General features: G+C 44.1%; 1 protein-coding gene across 4 annotated transcripts in view; it reads left to right on the top strand.

Annotated features, from left to right (window-relative positions):
* RUNX2 (RUNX family transcription factor 2) overlaps positions 1–22,352 on the top strand; it is a 159,009-nt gene that overhangs the window by 58,763 nt on the left and 77,894 nt on the right. For all 4 annotated transcript variants that reach the window (XM_056343014.1, XM_056343015.1, XM_056343016.1 and 1 more), the window contains one exon: positions 4,232–4,393. In XM_056343014.1, coding sequence (XP_056198989.1) covers positions 4,232–4,393 — 162 coding nt within the window. The remainder of the gene's footprint in view (positions 1–4,231; positions 4,394–22,352) is intronic.

The following is a 22,352-nucleotide window of genomic DNA, read 5'->3' on the forward strand; positions in this document are numbered from 1 at the left end:
GCATCCAGTCTTAGACTGATTTTTAAAACTGCTTGTTGTCCATTAAGCGTCAATGTCCTTTGTCCATTGATGCAGTCAGTCACAGACCACAAGGGTCAAGAACCGTGTACATCTCCCACTGGCTATAAATGTGGCAGTAAAAATTAGACACAAAATAATTTGCAATATTCAATATTTCCTGCTTTGGCAAGGTTTACCTGGAAGGGCAAACAGGATGCAGCTGTTTGTGCATTAGTTTAGACCTCGCCCTGCTGATTTGTTTCAGCTGAGCTATGCCCAGGCTTTCTTAGCATACACACGATATGCCCTGTTGTGAAGGAGTATGCTGAAAGCTGCACTTTCCTTCACACCCACGCAGGCATAACAGAAATGTTTACAAAAGGAGGACTGCTCTTAGCAATCACTCCAAAATTTTGAAGTGCAAATGCCAACTCAAAGTGGCCCTCTGCCTCCTTTGCTGTTGTCGAAGGCTCTGCTACCCCTTCCCAGTGGTTGCCATACAGGAAGACAGGGGGCTTTCTCCTGAGCCATTCACAGTACTTTTATATTAGTGTTTTCCCTTGCTTTAGAGGGATTCCTTTAGGAAGGAATCCACATTCAGTCTGCCTTAGAGCTTGTAAGGTTTCTCATCAGTTCTGGGCTTTTCACAATTGGGAAGATGATCTGTGCCTGCAGAGCACATGGTGCTTCGGGTGATGGCGCAAAGCCCGTGGTCTGCAGGGACCCAGCAGACATGCACAAGCCTGCCAGCTGGAGCGAACGGGAAAGCTGGTCTCTGGTGTAGGAGGTCAAGGAAAACTGTTCAAAAATCTGCTTGTAGCTCCTTCCCTGCCGGTATATGCTAAGTAGTCATTCCACCCCTTCTGTGCCTGAGCAAGGAGGAGGTGAGCCTCCTAAGGACATCATTGTGTCTCCCTCAGAAGCATCTGTGTGGATCTGCCCTGGAAGTGCTGTTCTGACAGCTGGCAGATCCACTTGGTGCCCCTGCATCCTCCTTCCCCCCAGGAGGTTTGATGTGGTGGCGTGTCGGACCAGAAGAGGTGGGCAGGTTGGGCCTCAGCTGTCTCTGCTGCTGCAGTGTTGCAAGGAACATCTGCTGGTGGGACTAAAAGATGCCATGTGAGACCCAAATGCAGGTCTGCCTTCAAGGACTACACAGGGCAGCTTTGCACTCTGCCTCACAACATTTTGCTCTGGGGGTTGGGCAACATGGCCAAGCAGTGACGTTTATCCTGTGGGCTAGCAGGTCACATTTGACTTGGCAAGGCAAGGGCGTTTGGCTGCTCCTGTCATGTCCATGCAAACCATGGCTGCTAACCAGTCAGCAGAGGCTGGTTTTAGGGCATTTACTCTGGTGCAACTTGTATCTTCGCTTTCTAGTTTCCTAAGGGGCGAAGATAACTGGAAGTCAGTCAGCCCCAGGACAAAATCCCCACCCTGCCTCGACCATGACCTCAGCCATGTCTTGGTGTAGAGATTCACGGTAACGCTCCAGCCTGGAGTACTGTGACCTTCTTCTCAGTCACTGAGCTCTGATGTTCGATTTGGTTGAGGATTTTCCTCTTTCTTATTTCCTATTCCCTGAGAAGACATAATCTCATTTCCCTGGAGCTAAGTTGCTCGCACTCTAGTTTCAGAGAGGCTGAAGTCTGCACCTCAATATCTGGGTTGAAAACTTCCAGCCAAGAAAAGCACCTCATTTTGTGAGTGAGGTACTTGGAGAGTGCCTGCACCTTAAAATAATGACCAACAAAATATGCAATTCATCATTGTTGTCCTTAAATTTAGGTAGGAATTGCATCAAATGGAGGTTGGATGAGTTACCCAAGTCAAACAGGAGATCTGCTTCAGGACCAGAAGCAGTTAAGACACAGCACAGTGTCTTCACTAACAGTCCATCCTCTTTTTCTTCATTCTCTGACATACTTTGCATTTTAAAATCTTACAGTGTTGGACTCATGGAGAGCTGAAATGAAATTTATACATCTAAAAAAGAAACGTGATATTGTGGCTCTGAGGTTGAAATGAGCTATGTATAAATCTAAGGCATGTATAAATCTAAGTCAGATGTCATGAGAATATATGATATGTTTTCAGGTCAACTGATGGTCCATTGAGCCCCATATTCTGCCTCGGACAGCACAGTATTTGATACTGTTTTGAAAGACCACACAAACCTTTGAAAGACCACTTTTTTCCATGCATCCTTCTTGTGTCCACGTAGGCATTCATGGTGGTTGGATTAAGGATGTTAGGTGTAGACCCAAGTCTAGCATGGGTGTTCAAAGTGGTGAGGGTGTCTGAGATGCTTAAGATCTTCTCGTGCTGTGAGGATTGCACTACCAGAAGTGGCATGAACCTCCAGAAGGCTGCTCCTTTCCTAAGGCTTTCACCATCTTAGACCAAAATCCTGTAAAAACATCCTCCACCACGATTTTTTCCCCCCAGGCCTTTACCTGCTGTATCCATCATTGGAACTGACCAAAACCCAAAACTTTATGGCACTCTGTTTTGGATTTGGAAGCAGAGATTGAAAAGCTTTTGGAGTTTGAAGGAGCTTGGATTTGAGATTGTGCTCCTGACACATCATTAATTTTAAGATTGTTTTCCCAGTAAGCCTAGGCTTTCCGTTCCCAGTTGAAGATCATTTACCATTGACTGTATGGTGAATTAGAGTAGGGGAATGAGGCAGAGAAATATGTCGATATCAGATATAACAACAAGCAGTCAGTCAGATTTGAACCTGTGCCAATCTATACAGCCTTAGCCTTGAAACTGTTAAAACAAAGTTCATTACATTTAATGATCAAGTGTCCTTTGGATTTCTGACGAGTTTATGTTAACCATTTATATTACTCAGCTCTAATATAAATGGAAAACTCCAGGAAAATCCTCTTAAAATTAAATTGGAAACTTGGGGACGGGTAGGGGGGGGTTATATATCTATATAGCTATTTTGCTTCGAGGAAGTATCTGCTTTCCAGACATCTCTTCAAACAAATCGTGTCTGAACAGAAAAAATAAACAAGGAATAGCTGAAACTACAAGGTTTGGCTGTGTGGAAGAGCAGGGAAAGGCATTAAAAAAAACGAAAAAAAAAAAAAAAGGCTGAATTTCCTGAAAAAGTGCCTTTGCTTATGCCATGTGGCTATCACGTTGCCGTCTACAAAGAAGGACTTTAGTGTGTTCTGATATAGCAGGTTCTCCAAATGGAGTGGACCTGATGGGCTTCGCTGAAAATACTGGGGGGATTTGGAGGGATGTGCTACAATTTCTATGAGCCAGTTCAAAGACAGTTTTCTGTTTATCATGCAGTGCCCAAAACAAACTTTGGGGTTGGAAGTGCTTTGGTTTTATTGATGTAAAGAAGTAAAAATAATAATTTATGAGGCATTTGCTCTATGTTTATCACCAGATATTAACTGAGAGAGCAAGTAGTTTATAAATCCAAACACCAGTGAATAAAACTAGGTCTCCCTCTCTCTCACTCAGTGCAATCCACCGGTGCTTCAGCAAAAAATAAATTGTATTTATCCGTACATAGTGTATTATCCGTACTTTCCTCCATAGTGAGCTGTTCCAAGTACATCAAAAGGCATCATTACCTTGCGATAGCAACCACAAACCATTTGGTTTCATATTGTTGTAATTGAGGTGACTGTAGGTAATTGGGCCAGCATCCAAATGTGGCATTTTTGGCTGGATGCTGATAAGATTAATGACATTTTCCTTCTTGGATAGTATTTTCAGCACTGGAAATACTATTGTGTAGTATTTGAACCGGAGAACAACTTGACAGGCATGTCAAGCGATAACGGCAGAGTCTCCCCACCTCTGAAGTCCACTTCCCAAGCTGACTTGGGTCTTGTTCTTGTTCTGTCTGCTTATCTGCCTCAATTCTAGAGGACTGGCGAGTCTTGGTATAACACACTGTTAGACCTGGGCAACAGACACCAGGAATTTGCAGCACAGCTGCTATATCTTTTAAAACTCTGCTCACTGCTCCATTCATTTCCCCCCAAAATTGTTACGGGGAGGGAAAAGCGCAGAGTGAGGCTTGAAGGGGTTGAGTCCTAGAGGAGCAGGTTGTGTCTCATTACATTCTCATTCCTTATAGCGCTGCTGTGTGTATGTTCAGTAACCCCACCTCTTTCCATTAGGCTGTTGATGCCATAAAATTTTTCTTCCTTTTAAAAAAAAAATCTCTCTTTTTTTTTTTTTTTTTCCCTAGACCCCAGGCAGGCGCAGTCATCCCCGCCATGGTCCTATGACCAATCTTACCCATCCTACTTGAGCCAGATGACTTCACCGTCCATTCACTCCACAACTCCCCTGTCCTCCACTCGAGGCACAGGACTTCCAGCCATTACCGATGTGCCCAGACGCCTCTCAGGTAAAGACTCTGTTTTGCCTAAAACAATTATGCAGATAGGAACAGGACTGGCAGAGGCTGCCGTGGCCTCAGACAAACCTTGATGAGAAGAGCAAAGCTCAGTCAGTGATAACAGGGTTACTGCATGGTGGGTGGGGGTCAAAGTCCCTTTTTTTTTTTTTTTTTTTTTGAAATGGAAGAGCTGCTGTGTTGCTCTGAACATGTATCATTTGAATGTCTCTAAGTCCATTTCAGATCAGACTATTTTTACATTGTGAACCTGATTCTATGAACAAATTATCTCCTTTTTTTTTTTTTCCCCCACAAGAGGATGTTTACATGCATGTTTTAAAGTAATTGTGATATTCTCTATGTTTTGGTGCTTTACTTTGTGGTGTGTGTGATGTTAGGCGTCCTGACAGATAGATGCCTTTATTTCTTCCATAGTTAAGGCTAAGGTTCATTCTCCAGCTTTTCAATCCAGTAGCTCAAGAAAGCCTGTTTCCTTAGTTAATGTGTACTTAAGATGCCTATCAAAAACTAGCTGAGTCACTTTAGGTAAAGATTGGACAAATTGTGCTTTGGGATGATGCAGGAGAAAGGAAATAAATACATTTAGGAACATAGACAAGACAGCAGTGAGGAACTGAGACTTTTTTTTTTTTATCAAACAAATGTACATTTACATACTGGCAATTAATCTCTAATGGTCTCAGCGATAAAACCATCTGTGTGAAGTAATCTGATTGCCCCAAAGTAAAATGGAGCCTGTCATGGCACACAGTCACCTTGTATATCTTGCCAAAAATGAGGAACCTTAGGGGAGGGAGGCTCAGTATTAAAACTCCAGCCTTGCAAGTGTGGAAATATTAGCAACGTATGCCAAAAAAGCATGTGTAATGTAAAGAAAGCCTTTATGATTCATTAATGAAAACCAAAGAATCAGTCTTATTACATCTATTTTTGCATGTTTGCAAGATATTATTATAATCTTGGATGCTGCTGCCATACACCTGTTTGACTTGCAGCCAGGTGAATTTCTTGCTGTCGTGTTTTCCCCTTCCACCAAGCTCGTAGTGCTAGAAATGTTGATCACTCCACTGAGCTGCAACATTGACAAGCTGAAATTCATCCAGCAGGCGTGTAGGATTTGATTAGCGTAGACTCCTTGCATCCTGGAGGAGGGAAGCTTTGTTTCTCAAACAAACAGCTGCAAAAACCTCTCCAGTCCTAGCGCACTCTGCTTTCTTAGAGATGCTGAATATCTCCATGTGGGCCAAGGGTTGGAGGGTGGTAGAACAGGTTCCTGCGGGCTGCCTGTGCAATGCGCTGACTTGGTTCAAAAAAAAACTTGATCAGCTTGATGCGGAGGAAATGCTTTGTTTGGCCCGAAACAGGTTCCCTTTGAGTCATGCCTCCTGATGGTCTATGATGTCGAATGGGTTATTTTTGCAATTGTGCCCCCAGCAATACCTCCAGGAGAGGCTCGGCTGGGACCTCAGCAGCTGTACCGTGGCATACTTGCCCTGCAGCCCTTGCTTGTCTGTGTGTATTCAGACGTGAGCGCCTGGCGTGTGGGCGCAGGCAGAATGACTAAAAGACCTGGATGCACACATTATGTGGCCGCGGACTGAACTTTTCTGTTGTACTCTACAGTCGGTTGCCTTCCCACTTCTTGTCCTTCATTTTTTGGGGGCTTGACTGATGCCTTTGCAATGCTCTTACCTTTCACCAGCATGGGGATCTTGCTTCTAGTTAGATTCAAGGTTGAAAAGGGGACCTTGATCTTCTACAGCTGCTAGAGGTTGTCTGCAGTGTTTGCTGATGTTCAGAAATACAGAGCGGTGTTCCTGGCTGGAGGATGAGAGTGGATGCTCAGGCTGCAAGGAGGCACATTGGAATTTGGGTTCCTCTCAAGTGTTTCTACCTACCAGGGCCACAGGGAGGGAGGGGCAGGATCCAACCTCTATTGTGTATGAAGTAGAGGGAGAAATGCAAGTTTAAAGCTGCCCCTTACAGCAACCAGTCCATCCCTCACACATGGAGAAATGCAAATCTCCACTCAGTTACTCGATACATCTTTCAGAGAACAGAGCTTTGATGGGGGGAAAAAATGACTGCTAAGAAACACTAAAAACATTAGAAAACTTCAGGCACCTCCAGTGCATGAGGGAGAAATTAGAGTTTTACAGGGCCTCGAATAAAAACAAACTTTGCTTTCCGATACAGTGGCAGAAATCTGATTATCAAGCCTGTTAAAAGTATACAAGGCAATTTTAATGAATGCCATATTTACTGCCTGTTGCTTAACATCATGCAGGAGGAAAAATGGGTAAAACTTCCCCCTTAGGCCTTGGATGTCACACCTACAGGCACAGGACTTCCTACCTGCCACAATTTCACATCACCCAGCCTTTTCACAGGCCTCCGTGGCTCTGCCCAGACAACTTCTTAATCTGTGCTCACCCACACATTGAAAATATACCATCTAATAAAGCAATGTGCCCTTCAAAAGAGTGGTTCCTGGTGGTACTGTCAGTGGCAGCCCTCAAGAGCTATTTTTGATGGTACTTCCATGACCAGTAGCACATCCATCCCATGGCCAAACTGGTGGTGTTCCTCCCCGTCCAGGGATGCGTATATCTCTTGATGATGAGGTCACCTGTGTTTCACTCCCAGATTAAGCTGACCATCAGAAGAGTTTGGGGCTGTAGGACAGGAGGTGATGAGGGACTGCCATAGCAGTTCATGTGGTTCTCTGTCCCATGGGAGAGGGGAAAAGGGCAGCAGGCTGCAACCCTGCGGAGTGACTCTGGCGGGCAGCTGCAATGTAGCTGAACTGGTCGTGTCAGCGTCTAGACTGATTTCTTTTGCACAACTGAAATGTTTGCATGCATGCTGCAGGCACGTGCAAATGAGCACCCAGAGCTGTCGAACTTCAAGTATTCATCTTTTATTCTGCAAATGGGGATTTTGCTGGTTTTGCAGTGTCATACAACTAATTAATGACATGCCGCATGTATTAGGGCAGTATTCAACATCAGTAGCTGAAAAGCAAAGCAAAAAAAGACTATCTGGCATCACTCATGCAACTTTTGAACCAGTGATCTTTCTGGTGTGTGTCTCATGTTCGTATCAAGAAGAAATAAAAAACAAGCCCACGAGGCCATGCAATTGACTTACCTTATTGCACCAACTCAGTCACTAAGAGAGCAGGATTCCCCATATTTTATTAAAATATCTGTCTGCTCAGACTTCCCCAGAAGACAGTGAAAGTTGGTGGCCTAGCAGATTAATATTCTTAATTAAATAATATTGTAGTGGAAACCATGGGAATATATGAACATGGTCATTTTAGAGAGAGTTTTGCCTGAGGGACATAGTCTTATTGCATGATTCATAGTGAATGCACTCAGCCTTTGTGCTCTATGCATAACCAAAGTGCATGTGGGACGGGGAGCATGAGTGTCTATTATGTAATTAATGTATATGATTCATATAAATACACATCACAGCCATTTTACATAAATCTTTGGGACTGATCCAGCAAGTCCTCAGCACATGCACGGTTTGGAGCAGGGAGTACAGGTCAAGTTGTTCCTGCAGTCACAAGAGAGCTGCTCCGCAGCAGGTGAAGGAGGAATGGGTATTAGATGTCCCCAGGGTAGACATCCGTAACCGTGACAGTCACCCCCAGCTCCCTTTTGAGTCAGTGGGGACAAACTAGCATTTGCAGGACTTGACCAGTCTGCAGATGAGCCATACTGGTCCCTGGCAGTGCCTTGGAAGAGCCTGTTTTTCTCCGGGGGCTCTAAAGCGAGCCTAGGTGAACAGTTCAGGTACAAGCATGCCTGATCTGATAGTCTGCCTTTGGTGGGGTGATTTAAGAGACGATTTAACTGCCCCATAAACATATCTGTATCACAGCCTTGTTACGCTTCAGTCCTGGCTTAACCCTGCCATGATCTGCCTCACCCTGACCTCTGCTTGCTCTGTGATTGCAGGGTTTAAGCTTGAATTTAATTTTGTTGAAAATACTGAGATGGGAGGTGGGGAGACTTCTTCCCCTGCACTTTTCTTACACCTCCTCACCCTTCTGCCTAAGTGCTAGTCTCTTGCTTTTTGCTTCACCTTTGAGACAGACTTGCAGGGTCAAGGTCTTAAGATGCTGGAGGACCTGTCCTGCAAGTGTAACATGAACATGTTCAGTGCTGGCTGTGGAAGAGCCTGTCCTACACAACTGTGTTTGACAAATGCCTACATGACAAAGGAGAAAATTAAAACTGAATCTAAATAACAGGACAAATCACTAAACCTACCTTTTCCAGCCCTGGGCTTGCACTCTTTGCAGATAGTTGTCACCTGGGGATTCTGGCCTCATGCCGCCATGCCCAAACACTTGTCCCACACGCTGGGGTCCCTGCAGTGTGTAGGGTGGATTTTTCTGTCTTTGTAGTTACTTTGTCATTGAATAGCGACATGCTGAGACAGATGAGGGACACACTAAGATAGACGACGAACATACTGGGCTCAGCCTTTAAACAGAAGAAGGTTGCAGACCCATCCATCTGAACTAAAATGGCCAGAAAGTAGTATCTTTACCAATAAATTACAGAGCGATAGGGTCTGGGCTTTTAAATAACAGTACTGTTAAATTGTCAGCGAGGTTGGTTTTGAGTGGGGTTGGCCAGCACAGTCACAAACAGGTCCCAGCTGTGGTTTGGAAAGGAGCAGAGTCCCGAACATATTCCTATGGGCAGCTTGGAGGCAGCCACTCCATTGTGGAGGCTAAAAGGATTTAATATTACAGCTGTGGCCACACCATCCTGGCTGGATTTAAAACCAGAAAACGGGCCCTGACTCTGGGGCTGTTTGCTAGTTTGAGTGTAGCCAGGCTTTCCCATTAATTTGTCTGTAGATATCACTGCAGCATTTTGGACCATCCTGAACCTTCACCAGATGTTGAATTTAAAAAACGTTCCTGTTCTCCCAGGTCACTGGGGGCTGGCAAGTGTAAATGCAACCCTGCAAATGCCAGCCATGCCCTAATCAGTGACAATGCTGTTCCTTTACACAATCTAAGGTTCATTCTTTTAAGCCTACAGATCTTAAAATAAACCTCCCCACATATAATGGAAGCAGCTCCAGCTGAACCTCTGGATTTAGTGTTTGTATGTTAATGAGAAAGCTGCTCACAGTGATGGGCTGTTTTTTCTTGAGGTCCTGCACTGGTTGTCATCTTGGTTTTCAAACCCTGAATGTGAATTACCTTGGATTTTGCTTAATGTCACAGACACACATAATCTTTATAATAAGATTTTTCCCTTTTGAGGGGGATTCAGTCTTTGAAAAATACTAACTTTAAGAAAGAAAAGTTGTTTATTTTCTTCTAAGGAGCTCAGAAAACTTTACAGCCCCTAAGTAAAAACTGCCATCACGTGAAGTAGCTATTCTTGCACCTCTCAATTCCTACTAACTTCATTAAATATTGTGGGTAATAAACACATTTCAGGATGGGACCCTTAATAAGATTAGGCATTAGTGCTGCCTCCAAAATACAGTTCTTTTCCTCTTTATGAGCTCTGAGAAATAGGGAAACAGTTAATACCATGGCTATCACCAGCAATGGCCATGGTGGTAGCAGCTCCTGAAATGAATGAGCAGTTCAGGCTTCAGCAATATTGTCTCAGGCTTTTGGCAAACCCAAGAAACCAGCTCTGTTTCTGGTGCGCTTGCTATGCTGTGATGTTTTTCTTGGTGACTATAACAATTTTCACTCTGTCTTTTTTTTTTTTTTTTTTTAAAGTGGAAGCAGAGAGACTCAAGGATGTCTCTGTCTCCATTTCTCCTAGCTAATTTTCAATGCTTTCCCTACGAGGTGACACTGAGTTAAGGCAAAGTAAAGAACTTGGGGGAGCTTGGGTGTTCAGAAACAACCCACTCATTTTGCTACCCTCCTTAAACTTGTAACTCAGTTTTTTTGGGTTTTTTTCCCCCTCTTTTTCATTATTTTTCAGTGGTTCTATTTATTTTGTTTACCGCAGGTTTTCCATTTTTAGTCTCCTGCCCACTTGGTGTCACCTGGGAATCTCAGCACCTTGGCACTCATCTGTGGGGTTTCAGTGGCAGCCTCTCTGCTGGGCAGAATCTCTCATTGGAGTAACTGTCCAGAAGATGCGTTGCATGATCCTTACCTCAAGGACTAAGGCCAAATTTTTCTAGCGTGGGTGGCCTCAAATTAGGCACCTATACCCGTATTTAGGTGGTAAAACAAGTGGGCTGATTTTCAGATGTTTGAATATTATAATGCGTTTCTTTAAGCCCTTTTTGTTTACTTAAAACGGCTGTTGAGAGAGGAAATAAACAGGAAAAATGAAGGCAGAGTGAAAGAGTTTTATTCCTGAAATAAAGGATTTAAAAAATACGGAAAAGAAACAAGTGGAATGTTTTTAAATGGAATAAATTTGTTGCTGATACAGGCAGGAAATAGCACACTCAAATATATGTGGATGTATAGATATATTTTTATCTGAGCTTTTTTTTTTTTTGCAATGTGTTTTATATTTAGGACACATATCAAGATTTGCATCTGTTTCCAGAGCTTGCTGCTAACAGTTAGTAATGATGCCAAAACATACTTTAGTTCCAGCTTGAGACCAAATGATATTCAGGGCTTTTTTTTATTACTAATTTAGGGTCTGATATTAATTAAGGAAATTTTCCATAAGTGCCAGGCCTTTTCTGAAGAACTCATTAAAATTATATTAACTTAAACCGGAATCACAGTCTGAGCATGTTTTGTAATGATTATTCTTACTGACTCTGCTGGGTTTTGTAAACAGAATGCTAATTGTTAATGGGGCAACCGGGTGCTTGATTCCATACTTTCAAAGGGCCAGATCCTGAGTCATTACCTAGATGTGTGCTCCCAATAAAGTCAATAAGCTCCTAACAGGAAGGCTGTGGGTGCAAGCTCTTTGTTTCATCCCTGTATAAAGGTGTATGATGATTTCTTGATTCCCTTGGTGGAATCACTGTTGATATTCTACCTAGGATGGAGCCAGTGGTGGTTGCTGATGTAGGACTACGTGTGTCTTGATACGAAGAGAGAATCTAACTCCATACGTGAAGCTCTCTGGTACATACAGGGTGATTAGGATCACTTGTGCCCTTAAGTCTCTGTGGCTCTTGAGTGTCTGTTGCACCGAATTTGGTTTGAATAATTGCACAAGCTGAATTTACTAAATGGTCCCGTAAAATGCGGGAGACTTTGATCCTTCTTAGACTGTGCCTGTGTTTGGTCCAAGATAGGTAGAAAAGTATCTTATGCCCTCCAGGAGCTGTACAGTTTTAAAGTCCCAGTTCTGCAAATCTTACACTAAAAAACACAATTCAAGAAGCAAAAACTGCTGCTAGTAGAAATAGCTGGAGCTGCCTTGACTTACGGTGGAATTTCCTTGCATTTCTGGCCATGCAGAATTTGACCATGCTGAATTTGGTCAGGAAGGGAGTGTTAGAGCCTAGCAGAGCTTCACAACACCTTTCTGAAGTGGTTTAGTAATGGCTGTTTGGTCCCATTTTACAAGTGTCCAAATCTTTTCCCCTCTTGATGGATGTTTTAGCAGAAGAGGATCTGGTGTCATGCCAGCTTGGCTGTCAGATTTAAAAAAGCATTGATATTGCTGATACTGGTGACCAAAAGAGAAAGTAAGAGCTGTGCAAGAAGTTCAGGCTTTCTGTGGTTGTACAAAAGAAAAAAACATAGGCAGCGAAGGAGAGGAAGATGAATGAGATAAAGTGAAGGTGCGCACCTTCATCTAGCTCATAAAGGATGTTATTAAGAAAGACGCAACTATTTCATATGCATAAAGGGAGGGTATTTGGGGACACTAATCTGGAAATCTCTTAATATTTGCTTTCAGACTGACTCAAAAGAGTGAGGGAAGGGATCAAAGCTGGAGGTGCCTTCCTGAACTTGAGACAGGTTCCCCATGTCCGCAAGAGCAGTGTGTGGGCGGTGCAGGGTCCCCTGGGGGGGAACCTGACCCTGCACCCATGCTGCGCTCAATGCTGCTTCGGTGTCCAAGGAGATTTTGTGGAGTCCAAGCATTTTTAGTAATGGTGGAGTTTCATCTATAAGGCTTAGGGAAGAATAATTTCATATAAGCAGCTTTCCACAGATACACAAATTCATAGGTAGATTCATAGCTTATTAATACAGTGAAGCTCATGTGATCATCTGCTTTGACCCAGCTGTAAGATTACCCCAAGTTATGTCTCATTTGAACTTGAGGATAGCCTTCGAGGGAAAAAAAACCCACCAAAAACCAACACAAAAACTCACTTTGTCTTCATTTAAAAATTTCCAGGGAAGCAAGATCCACCACAACCTTTGGTTACAGACACTAATTAAGCTCGCTTTGGAAATATGTGTCTTATTACTAGTCTGAATTTGTCTAACTTTAGTTTCCAGTTATTTGAACTTGCTATAACTTTGTCTGCCAGATTGCAGCACTGATTTTTATTTCTGAGGTTCCTGTGGCGGTGACAGATACAACAAGGAGGTGGGTAAGGAAGGAGGTTGCTGTGGTGGGTCTCGGGGAGATGGCAGAAGCCACAGGGGACTGGAAGTTGTGGGATGCAGAACTGGTTTGACTTGCAAGGAGGCTGGAGAGGCACTGTGCAGAAGTATTTTGGTCTTTTAATTTTGCTGTGGCTCCAGTATGATCTATCAAATAGTGGAAGTTCCCTTCCCTAATCATCCAAACTCCTACGGTATCCGGTGAAAAGGAGTTATTTTTGGTTGAACTACTAGTGAAACTCTACTTTCCAACCCACCTGAAAAAACCCACTAAGAAAGCATTTTTCACTGACTTTCTGGACTTCTGCAATTCCTTTAGGAATTTTTCTGCTTTTATATTTGCCCAATTGTAAAGTCCCTCCCATTTTTTCTAACAAAATGAATTTAATTCCTCATCCACTACTGTAGATAGTGATACAGGAATAGGACAACAAGATACATGTTCTCCCCTAGTTGCCATACAGTGTTCAGCCTTTCATTTTAAGAAACACTGCTGTAGTCATGGGGGCTTTTTCCTCCAGGTTTAGCTAGCATTTGAACTGTCAAAAACGAAGAGAAGCCTGCAGATCAGAGCTCAGCCTGTGGCCCTGTTGGGTAGCGTGTCACCCAGACAGAGCAGACTATTTGCTCTCCACGTTCATAATTATTCCATGGGCAAATTTGCAAAGAGAGTTGAAACTGCGTTAAACTCTTGGAATTACTTGGACCAGGCAACGCTCTCATTGTGTGAAGAAGTTTAGTTCTGGCCAAAAAAGGTATCAGACACTAAATGCAGGGGGGGTATGTGGTGTTTTAAAGGTGGTTGTGGTTTAAAGGAGGAGAGGAGTCGGTGTGCTGCGTCTTCAGCCCTGTCTGGGCTATGTCACCTCCAAGCTTCCCGATCATTTTTCCCAAAGGTCTCTCTAACCACCCACTTGACCTTTCATCCTATGCTAGCCATGAATGTTTGCCCTAACATGTTATTTTGTAATACACAAGTGCTGAGTGTAGGCAGCTGGAGAAAGCTGCCCTGGGTTCTTGTGAGAAAGAGGAGCAACTACGCTGAGAGAAGGAGAGCACCAGCAGAGAAAAATAGCTCAGAGGATTTAAACCAAGGATCGATTCTGAAAGCAAAATGGATGGGTAGGGCATGTCACGTGTATCATTCTATCATTCTGCCTCTTAATATCACATTTCTCTGGCAGTGAGAAGTGGAAGGTGGTATGCTTGGATTAGGAGTGGTACCCAGAAAGCCTCTTTCATTTAGCTGAGATGAAATGTCCCTACACAAGCTCTAGTGATGCCAGATGCATCATTTCCATTCTGTATTTTTAATGGTTAACTGGGCTGTCACTGTCTGATCCATAGGCATCAGTGCTTTTTTATGACCTTTTCTATTAAACAAGCACTGTCTAGGACTGGCAGAATATTATGAAACCGTCAGCTAAAGGCATGTCCCCCTTGTTTTAGTTTATATAAAATCAGGCTGTGCAATGGGCTTGCTTGGAAAGCAGGATTGCAGCACAGGTACAAGACTGAGTCTCTGAGGCACATCATCTTTAGGTGATAGATGTCTGTAAAAACACAGCTTGCTGTATTTAATTCTGTGCTGAAACTACGTTCTGGGTTTTGTTGAAAGCTAAACATGGGATAGAAAGATTTCCATGAACTGGAGATCAGTCCCCTTGCCAGTCCCTTTTCTAAGATTTCACATGAGGTTTTGACTTTAGCTGCAGCACCCAAGTTTGGCTGCTGCAGGTGATGTGGTTCAGTGATCAAAGTCATGGTTGTATTTGTGAACAGCTAATGGGCCTTTGCTGGAATCATGGCTGACCGTGCGATAGGCAGCAGCTGCTAATACTGTTCGTACTGCAGTAGCATCTGGAAGTCCGATCCCATTGTGCTAAGGACTATACAATTAAAGAAGGGGGGAGGGGGAAGAGGTCAGCCCTGTCCTCTATTAATTTGCACTCTTACATGCAGTACAACTGGTTACAAGCTGTACAACAGAATACAAGAGGGAACTGAGGAAAGATGAAGAGAGCCAGCGAGGTGATAGCTCTGGCTGCATCCTCACTAGAGCCAGGTGGTAGTAGCTCAAAAGGAGGTGCAAGAATGATGTTTGAAGGAGGGTATTGAAATAGCTTGGTGGCTCTTCACCTCCTCCCAGGCTTCAGGGGCAGCAGGAAAGAAAGCACAAAGCTGCTCATTACAGCCTGCAATAAGAGGCAAGCACTGTTTGTCAGCATCAGCATTGGAAAAGCTGAGTGGGGCATATTAGCCCCACCAGGTTAGACCAAATGTCCATTGGGACCCATCACCTTCTCAGCATGGCCAAAAGTGTTTGCTCAGTTCCCCTGGAGTGCAAGACCAGTATATATATATTCCCAAGCTGTAGGGGGTTTCCAAAACTGGAGGTTTATATCGGGATGATTCCATTTAGTAGCTGTTGATAGGGCTCTGTGAATCTTCTTACCCTTTGGTAGGTGGGAACAGAGGAGCAACTTTTCTGTTTCCTATAGGTCTGTAGTGTTGTAGTCATACAGAACTGACAGGGACTTCATAAGATCATAGGATCTGTGCCCCCTGTGCGGAAATAGGATCAAACGTCTGCAGGTCGTTCCTGTTAAGTGTAGCCAACTAGTCATGTGTATTGCTGCCACCGAAAACAAAACCAAAACCATGTCCCAAAGAAGGAAAGATCCCAGCCAAAAAAACTTGATTAAGGTTGAAGCAGATATTTCAGTAAAGTTAAAAGATTTTTAGAAAATAAAACCAAAGGAAGCCAAAGCTAATGTTATAAAAGAATACATGTTTGAGAAGCGATGAGAGCTGTATGAACACATTCAAAATATCCCTGGGATTCTGAATGAGACTGCTGGGCATAAAGTGGGAGTCATCGCTGCAGCATGGCGAACAGAGCTAGAGCTGTGTGGGGTTTGTCAGCATTGACGGTGGGAAGGTGAAGAGTAGAAACCTGTGTGAGAAAGAGCATAAACGTTTGGATAGCCTCTGGGGCACAGGTTGCAAAGGCTGGGATCTGGGCTAGGGATTGAGAACTGAAAATTAGACCTTCTGCAAAAGTGACTGTCTTACCAACTAGGAAGGGAAGCAAGTGCCTCAAAAACACCAGGAGAGCTGCTGACCCAAAATCTCTGCAACATAAGCCTGAGATGAAATGGCTCATTGGAAGAGGCATCTCACAGAAGCTCCTCAGAGGAAGTCCCCGGGAACTGTGATGTGGATGCTGGCATGGCCAGAGGAGCCACAGAGGAATCCTGGCAATGGGAAAAAGGCATCTCTCTTCCCCCTTTCTTCCCTCTTCCTCTCTCAAATATCTCCCTCTAAAGGGATTTTTTGTTTTTGTTTTCATTTTGATTCCCGCTAAAAGCCAACCCATGTTGTTTTTTTTAATGGGTGAAAAGGAGCGTGGGGGAGGATCTAAGTATCGCTGGAGCCTAATTAGGAGCCATCGTATTAGATTCCAAAATTAGATAGGAAGCTGGGTTTAAGGGTAGTCCAAACCCAACCAGTTCCTAGTTTGGCCTGGCCCACGTAGGTGGGCCAGACTGGTTTGGAGCTGTTTTGAGGACAGGCTGCTTGCCCGTGGAGGAAACCATTCCAGCCGCAGTGGAGCTGGAGCACGGTGCCTGGTCTTCAGCCGGGCCAGCTTCTGCTCTCACTGGTCTGCTCTGCAGATGCGCTGGAGGGGCGCTTAGTTGAAAGCAATTCTAGCTGTTGCTTCCTCAAGCAGATGAAGACAAATGAGGGCGATAATTTAGGCTGACTTTGTACTCCTCTTCGTTATTTCAGATATTGGGATTGCATATGAAAGTTTTCTTTTAAGCCACGTTCGCTTTATTCTGTCTGACTTCGACATTTTCTGTGTCTTCACCTGTTGAAGAGCTTATAAAAAATGTCTGGTGGTTTTCCCTTTAAGCTTTGTAACTTTACAACATCTTCCAATGAAGGATTTCATAGTATTTTCCAAACCATGCTACTGACCTTTGTCACTTGGCTAATACGAAGTATTAAAATATCCTTCTTATAGCAAGCAAAATTTAGCCAGGAAAATTAAATTATATGCCCAAAGTCGCAAAACAAATCAGTAGCAAAAGCCAGAAAGCAATGCCTCACATTTCTCTTTTTAACAGCTTTAATGGATAAGTGGGCTTTCTAAACTTCTCAATAACATATGCTTTTTTTGCCGATATGCAGTTATCCTGTGCTATATCTCCATGACACATTTCTTTTTTACCAGCCCAGTTAGAAGTTATCCAAGCTCACTTTTGAAATAAAGCAAATTCAGAGACTAGTCAGGATATCCTGGCTTAACTACGGGCTTAGTTAGACTTTGGTAGGAGTGTGCATTTCTACAGCCTACGGCAAGCGCAAGGCGGTGAGCCTTAACTTAATCCTCTGTTACAGAATTGTAGTATCTGACATTTACCATGAGCTGTGCCCATTCAAGTGACTGTTACTGTGGTTTATCTGGGACGTGGTAACTTGGGGTTTAAGTTTAGACCATCAATAGTGATTTGAGCTGCTAGTGGTATAGCCTAAGCTGCCATACGGCAAACAGCCTAAAGCATGTTTATGATGTGAGCTATTACAGACCAAAGTCTGTTTCTCTTTTTCATCACAGTTTCCTGGGAGGATAAAAACCATATTCAGACTTTACACTATGGAGAAGAAGCATTTATTTAGAGGTGTTCAAAGTTGGCCTGGTTTAAGCTTCAGCTCAGCAGATGAATGGAGATGCTGTATGGACAAGCGTATAATGGGTTGAAATTGACCTTACAGTAGTTTGCCTTAAATTAGTAAGAAACTCAGGGTAGGTCTGAAGTGAATGAAAAAAAAATAAAAAAATGGAAGGCTTTACACTGCTTTTATTAAATGAGATTGACAATCATACATTGTTGAAGTGACATGATGCCAAATATAAAAAGGGTTGCAGTGCCTCTAGCCCTGCTTATACAACTATGTTTAGCTATCTGTGTCCTGCTGAATTTGATGGCATTTTGGTATCTATATGGGCACTGAGGGCCTAAACACACAGACTGAAGCCGCTGTAGTCTTTGCGCTGGTCAGTATTTTTGACTCTTAGATGTAAAAGCAGCAGCTCTAGCAAAAACAGCCCGATGGTTGCGTGCAGTTTTCTCTGTCTTGTGGTGACTTGGGACAGTCTACACTGCATGGTGGCCAGTCCTGCTCTGTGGCTTGTCGAGAGCCACAACTTTGCTCCTGCGATGCTGTGGGTTGTGACGTCCCCCAGCTGCTCTCACTCTGCTCCATGAGACGGGCACAGCGGGTCAGCTCGGTGTTCCCCCACTCAGCTTCCTGTAGGGCTTCTTCGCACCCTAAGTCCTCCTGAAATTCCTTTGACTGGTGGATCTTGGGTCATGCTGGCATGTTTGACAATTTTATCTTGGCCTGATGTTACCACTGTTTGTGTTACTTGGGGGAAATGTGTTCTCACTGTAAGGGAAAGAGCTCTGACCGTCACTGGGTGAGTTATTTTCCACTGTTTTCACTCCAACAGTGTTGTATTGCCTGCTGCTAAAATCCTTAACCTAAGATGGAAATGCCTCCCTGGTATCTCCCTTCTTGTTTCTCCAGTACTCAGAAGCAATCTGTGGGCTAAGTGCCCTCATCCCCTTTGAAGCGGCTGCTCTTGCGGGCTCCTGCACAGCTCCTGGTCCGAACGCAAGCGGCTGCTTTCAGCTGCCTCCCCGTAGGTCGAGGTGTGTCTGTTTAGCCTGCGAGGACACAGGACTTCGGACCAGGGAGGAGAAAAAACCCCAACACCATAGCCCTGGACATGGACAGGGACTGAGGCTGACAGTGTCCATTGAAAGGAGAAATTGTTTTGGAGGGGAAAAGTGTGTTTTTGATTGTTTAGATGGGGTGGTGGTGTGTGTTTTGTGGGTGTCTGGAGGCTTGGAAGGTGTTTTTTCTTCCTCTGTGTACAATATTGTTCAGGGGAAAAAAATACTGGACTATCTACGTTTGTGAATTTAATTTTTTTTGGCCAGAAGCATAAGAATTTGTAGGGTTTGATTTTTCTCTGGAAAGGAAAAAAAAAAAAAAAAAAAAAAAAGGCATTTTGTGAACAAGGCCCGGGTAACCAAAATATGTTTGTTTTTGTTTAAATTGCTCAGTAGAGAAATCGTCTCTTGTCTATTGTTAAGAGAGAGGTTTAAATCAAAGGCAAATTCTACATATTCTAAAATATACAGACAACTCTTTGAAAGCAAAGCCAAGCAAAACTTTAAAAGAGACCTTCTCCTTGATGCAGAAGTTTTCAGTTAGTTTGCTGTGCTGGGGCTCAAGTGGAGAGAGGCAGCCTGAGAAACAAATTGCAAATCCCCATTTTGCAGGCGGAAGTCAGGGAGAGCATCGTATTAATAGCACACGAGACCTTTCCACAGAGCTTCTTGTCCAGGGCTTTTCCAGCAGCAGCGAGAAAAAAAACTTCGCCATTTGTGGGGATTTTTGTGTTGGGATTTGGCTGTGGAAAGTTTAAGTGAGCTGCAGAGAGAGGGAGTGGAGGGCCTGATCCTCTCGTGTTGGGTGGTCCCTCCTACCGCAAATAACCCTATTGAAAACAGAGGGACTATTTGTGGAGTCATTTGTTTGTCAGGAAAAGTAGGGTTTGTAGTATACGGCCCCAATTAGCAGCCAAATTCCTGGTTATTTTCTCGTGATAAAAACGTGGCTAGCTGTCACAGAGATGCACGTAGCATCTCATCGGTTCCCGCTTGAACTCCTGCCACTTGCTCCATCTTCTTCCCACTTCCTCAGTCATGCAAAAATTATCCCAGCACCACGCTAGCTTGGATGAGGTGGCCGCTTCCCTCATGTCCAGGACTGATGTGGGCCCCGGCCCTTTGCTGTGCCGTTTGGGATCAGCTGAACTTGCGCTAGGTGTTCTCTGTCTCCTGCTCACTGTGCCCATCACTGAGGGCACCTGGGAGTTACCTGTGACCTTTGGCTCCTGGCCACCAGAGCACACCAGGCAGATGATACCCACCCCCCTGCCTGACACCACTGCCCCACACCCAACACATCATCCCCACCATAAATCCTGCTTTTAATACAACCCGGGTACAGTCAACCACATCCAGAGGATGTCCCCTCCTAAATTCAGCCTTTCTCGGGAGATTTATTTAACCAACAAGTTTATCACCAAGCTGCACTTTTTGGAAATGCTGTTAATCGCCTGCAGACGTTATCAGAGGGTGGGCGCCCTGCCCGACCCACGCGTGCCGGTGCAGACAAGGCAACAGCTCCGGCAGCCCCACGCGCGCTCGACGTGCTGGCAGGGCTCTCCGGGAGCCGCGGCAGCACTGATAGCAGTGCCGTTATTTGGGGGAGGGAGGAGTGCTCTCATTAGTTGCATTTTTTTGCTCCCTATTTTGGTAGCCATAAGTCATTTGTGGTTTTTAATGTCTTTCTTTTTTTTCCCCCCTTGAAACTGAAATAAAGGCTGAAAGAGTAGGTTTGTCCTTCCTTCTCTTATTTTCTCTGCCCCCCCCCCCTTCTTTTTCTTTTTTTTTTCTTTTTTTTTTTTTTTTTTTTTTTGGCTAATCTGAGGCACACTGCCACATCTGAAGCCACTTGGCTTATTATGGATTTCATGGAAACTGATTCCCTGAAAGTGTTTCCATATGTGTGTTCCCAATATATCCCATCCTTTTCTAAATGGGAGTACAAACTCGCACACGAGCTGGAAATGGCTTCAGGATGTGACAGAGAAGTCATATGACTGGAGTGGCACTGTGTGTGGCCCTCTCTGAAAGACACGGTGTCCTGTGTGCTGGCTCCCATCCTACAGTAGATCCAGTTTCAAAGAATATCTTCCTTCCCGGCTTCTTAAAAACTCTTAATCAAGAACCAGCAAGGAATCCTCTGTCCTCAGGAGGGACGCATATTAGTTGAATGAGATTAGAAAGGAAAACTTGGATGGGGAGGAAAAAAGAGGGGTTTAAAGGGTGAAATTACAGAGCAATGCCAAGGGCTTCCCCCCTTCTCCCCACCCCTGCAAAACATAGTTTCTTTGTGTCTGCTTGAGGATCAGATGGTATTTCTGAGTTGCTAGCATGCAGTGGAAAAGTACAATTCATGACAACATTGGAAACAAATATTTATACTGGATAGTTAAGGCACATTTTTCTGCCAAAAAAAAAAAAAAAAGTAATAAAGTAGACTGCTAGCCCCAACGTATATTATCTTCCCATTCACTAGATTTATACCGGATTCTTGTACTGACGCTCACCACCGCCATGCATGCATTGCAGTGCTCAGCCTTGTGGTTTCACCCCCTTGCTGTATGCAGCGCCGTTGAGGTTGCGATCCAAGAAAAGCCTCAAATGTTCCTTCTGATGCATTTCGGCTGGGGCTGGTGAAAAACAGCAGTGGCTAAAATTCAGGCAGGAAAAACTGGGGAAAACTGAACCAAGAGTGAGATGCGCCTGCACGTGCGTTTGTGCCGTGCAGTGTTGTATTGCTGCTAGACTTATTTCCAGGAAATGTTATTTACTTTTTGCTTCCAATGCAGTGCGTAGATGGCCTGAGACTTTAAAAAAGCAGGGGGCTTTTGATATAGCACCAATTCCCTTCCACCTGAATCACCCTTGACAGCTCCAGACTGAAGTCGCTGAGATGGGATAGCAAAGACTAAGAACTTCAGAGGCTCCCCATCACACCAGGTCAACGGGCATCCACGGGTGGAAGGTCACAACTTTTAGCCAAGAACACATTTCTGTAATGTGACCATTTGTCCCCCTCCTGTGGTTCTCATTAGAAAGGTTTATGAGTCCTGTATAAGTGCAGCTTCACAAGAAGCAACATCTATAAATGAGATAGTGATGACTGATGCTTTCATAGCTCCATTTCTGCTCCCAACAGTCCACCTAGGAGGGGTGTGTTGTTGCTTTTTTCCACACATGGGAGGAATTTCTACCCATTGATGTTCCTAAGATGAGCTACCTCTTCAGGTGCAGCCAGCAGCCACCTGTGTTTAGATGCATAGTGTCACCCAGTAAGACTTAGATGCCTAAAGAAAATCACAGTTCATCCAGCAGAAAAGTCCTATTGAGAGAGCAGGGCAGGCAATGATGTAGCCCAGGCTGGAGAAGTGCAAAGAGACCCCGATTTTACCGTTAAGCAACGTAACAGCTCTGCTTGGGAAACACTCCATTATTTGCATGAGTGGTACTTTAATGGTCGCTGCTAACTATGTTTTTTATGGGGTGTTTCTCCCAGCAAAGGGCTTAGGTGCTGCACCATAAATTCAGTGAATACAACTATCTGCAGATTAATCCATAGTATTTAGGTGCCAAAGCCCTGTTACCTAAACAACAGAAGGCACAAGCATGCAGTGTACCGTGTGAACTGGGGTTCTGAAGGATGCCGAGA

Source organism: Falco biarmicus, chromosome 6 (genome assembly GCF_023638135.1).
Source record: "Falco biarmicus isolate bFalBia1 chromosome 6, bFalBia1.pri, whole genome shotgun sequence".
NCBI classification, from domain to species: Eukaryota; Metazoa; Chordata; class Aves; order Falconiformes; family Falconidae; genus Falco; species Falco biarmicus.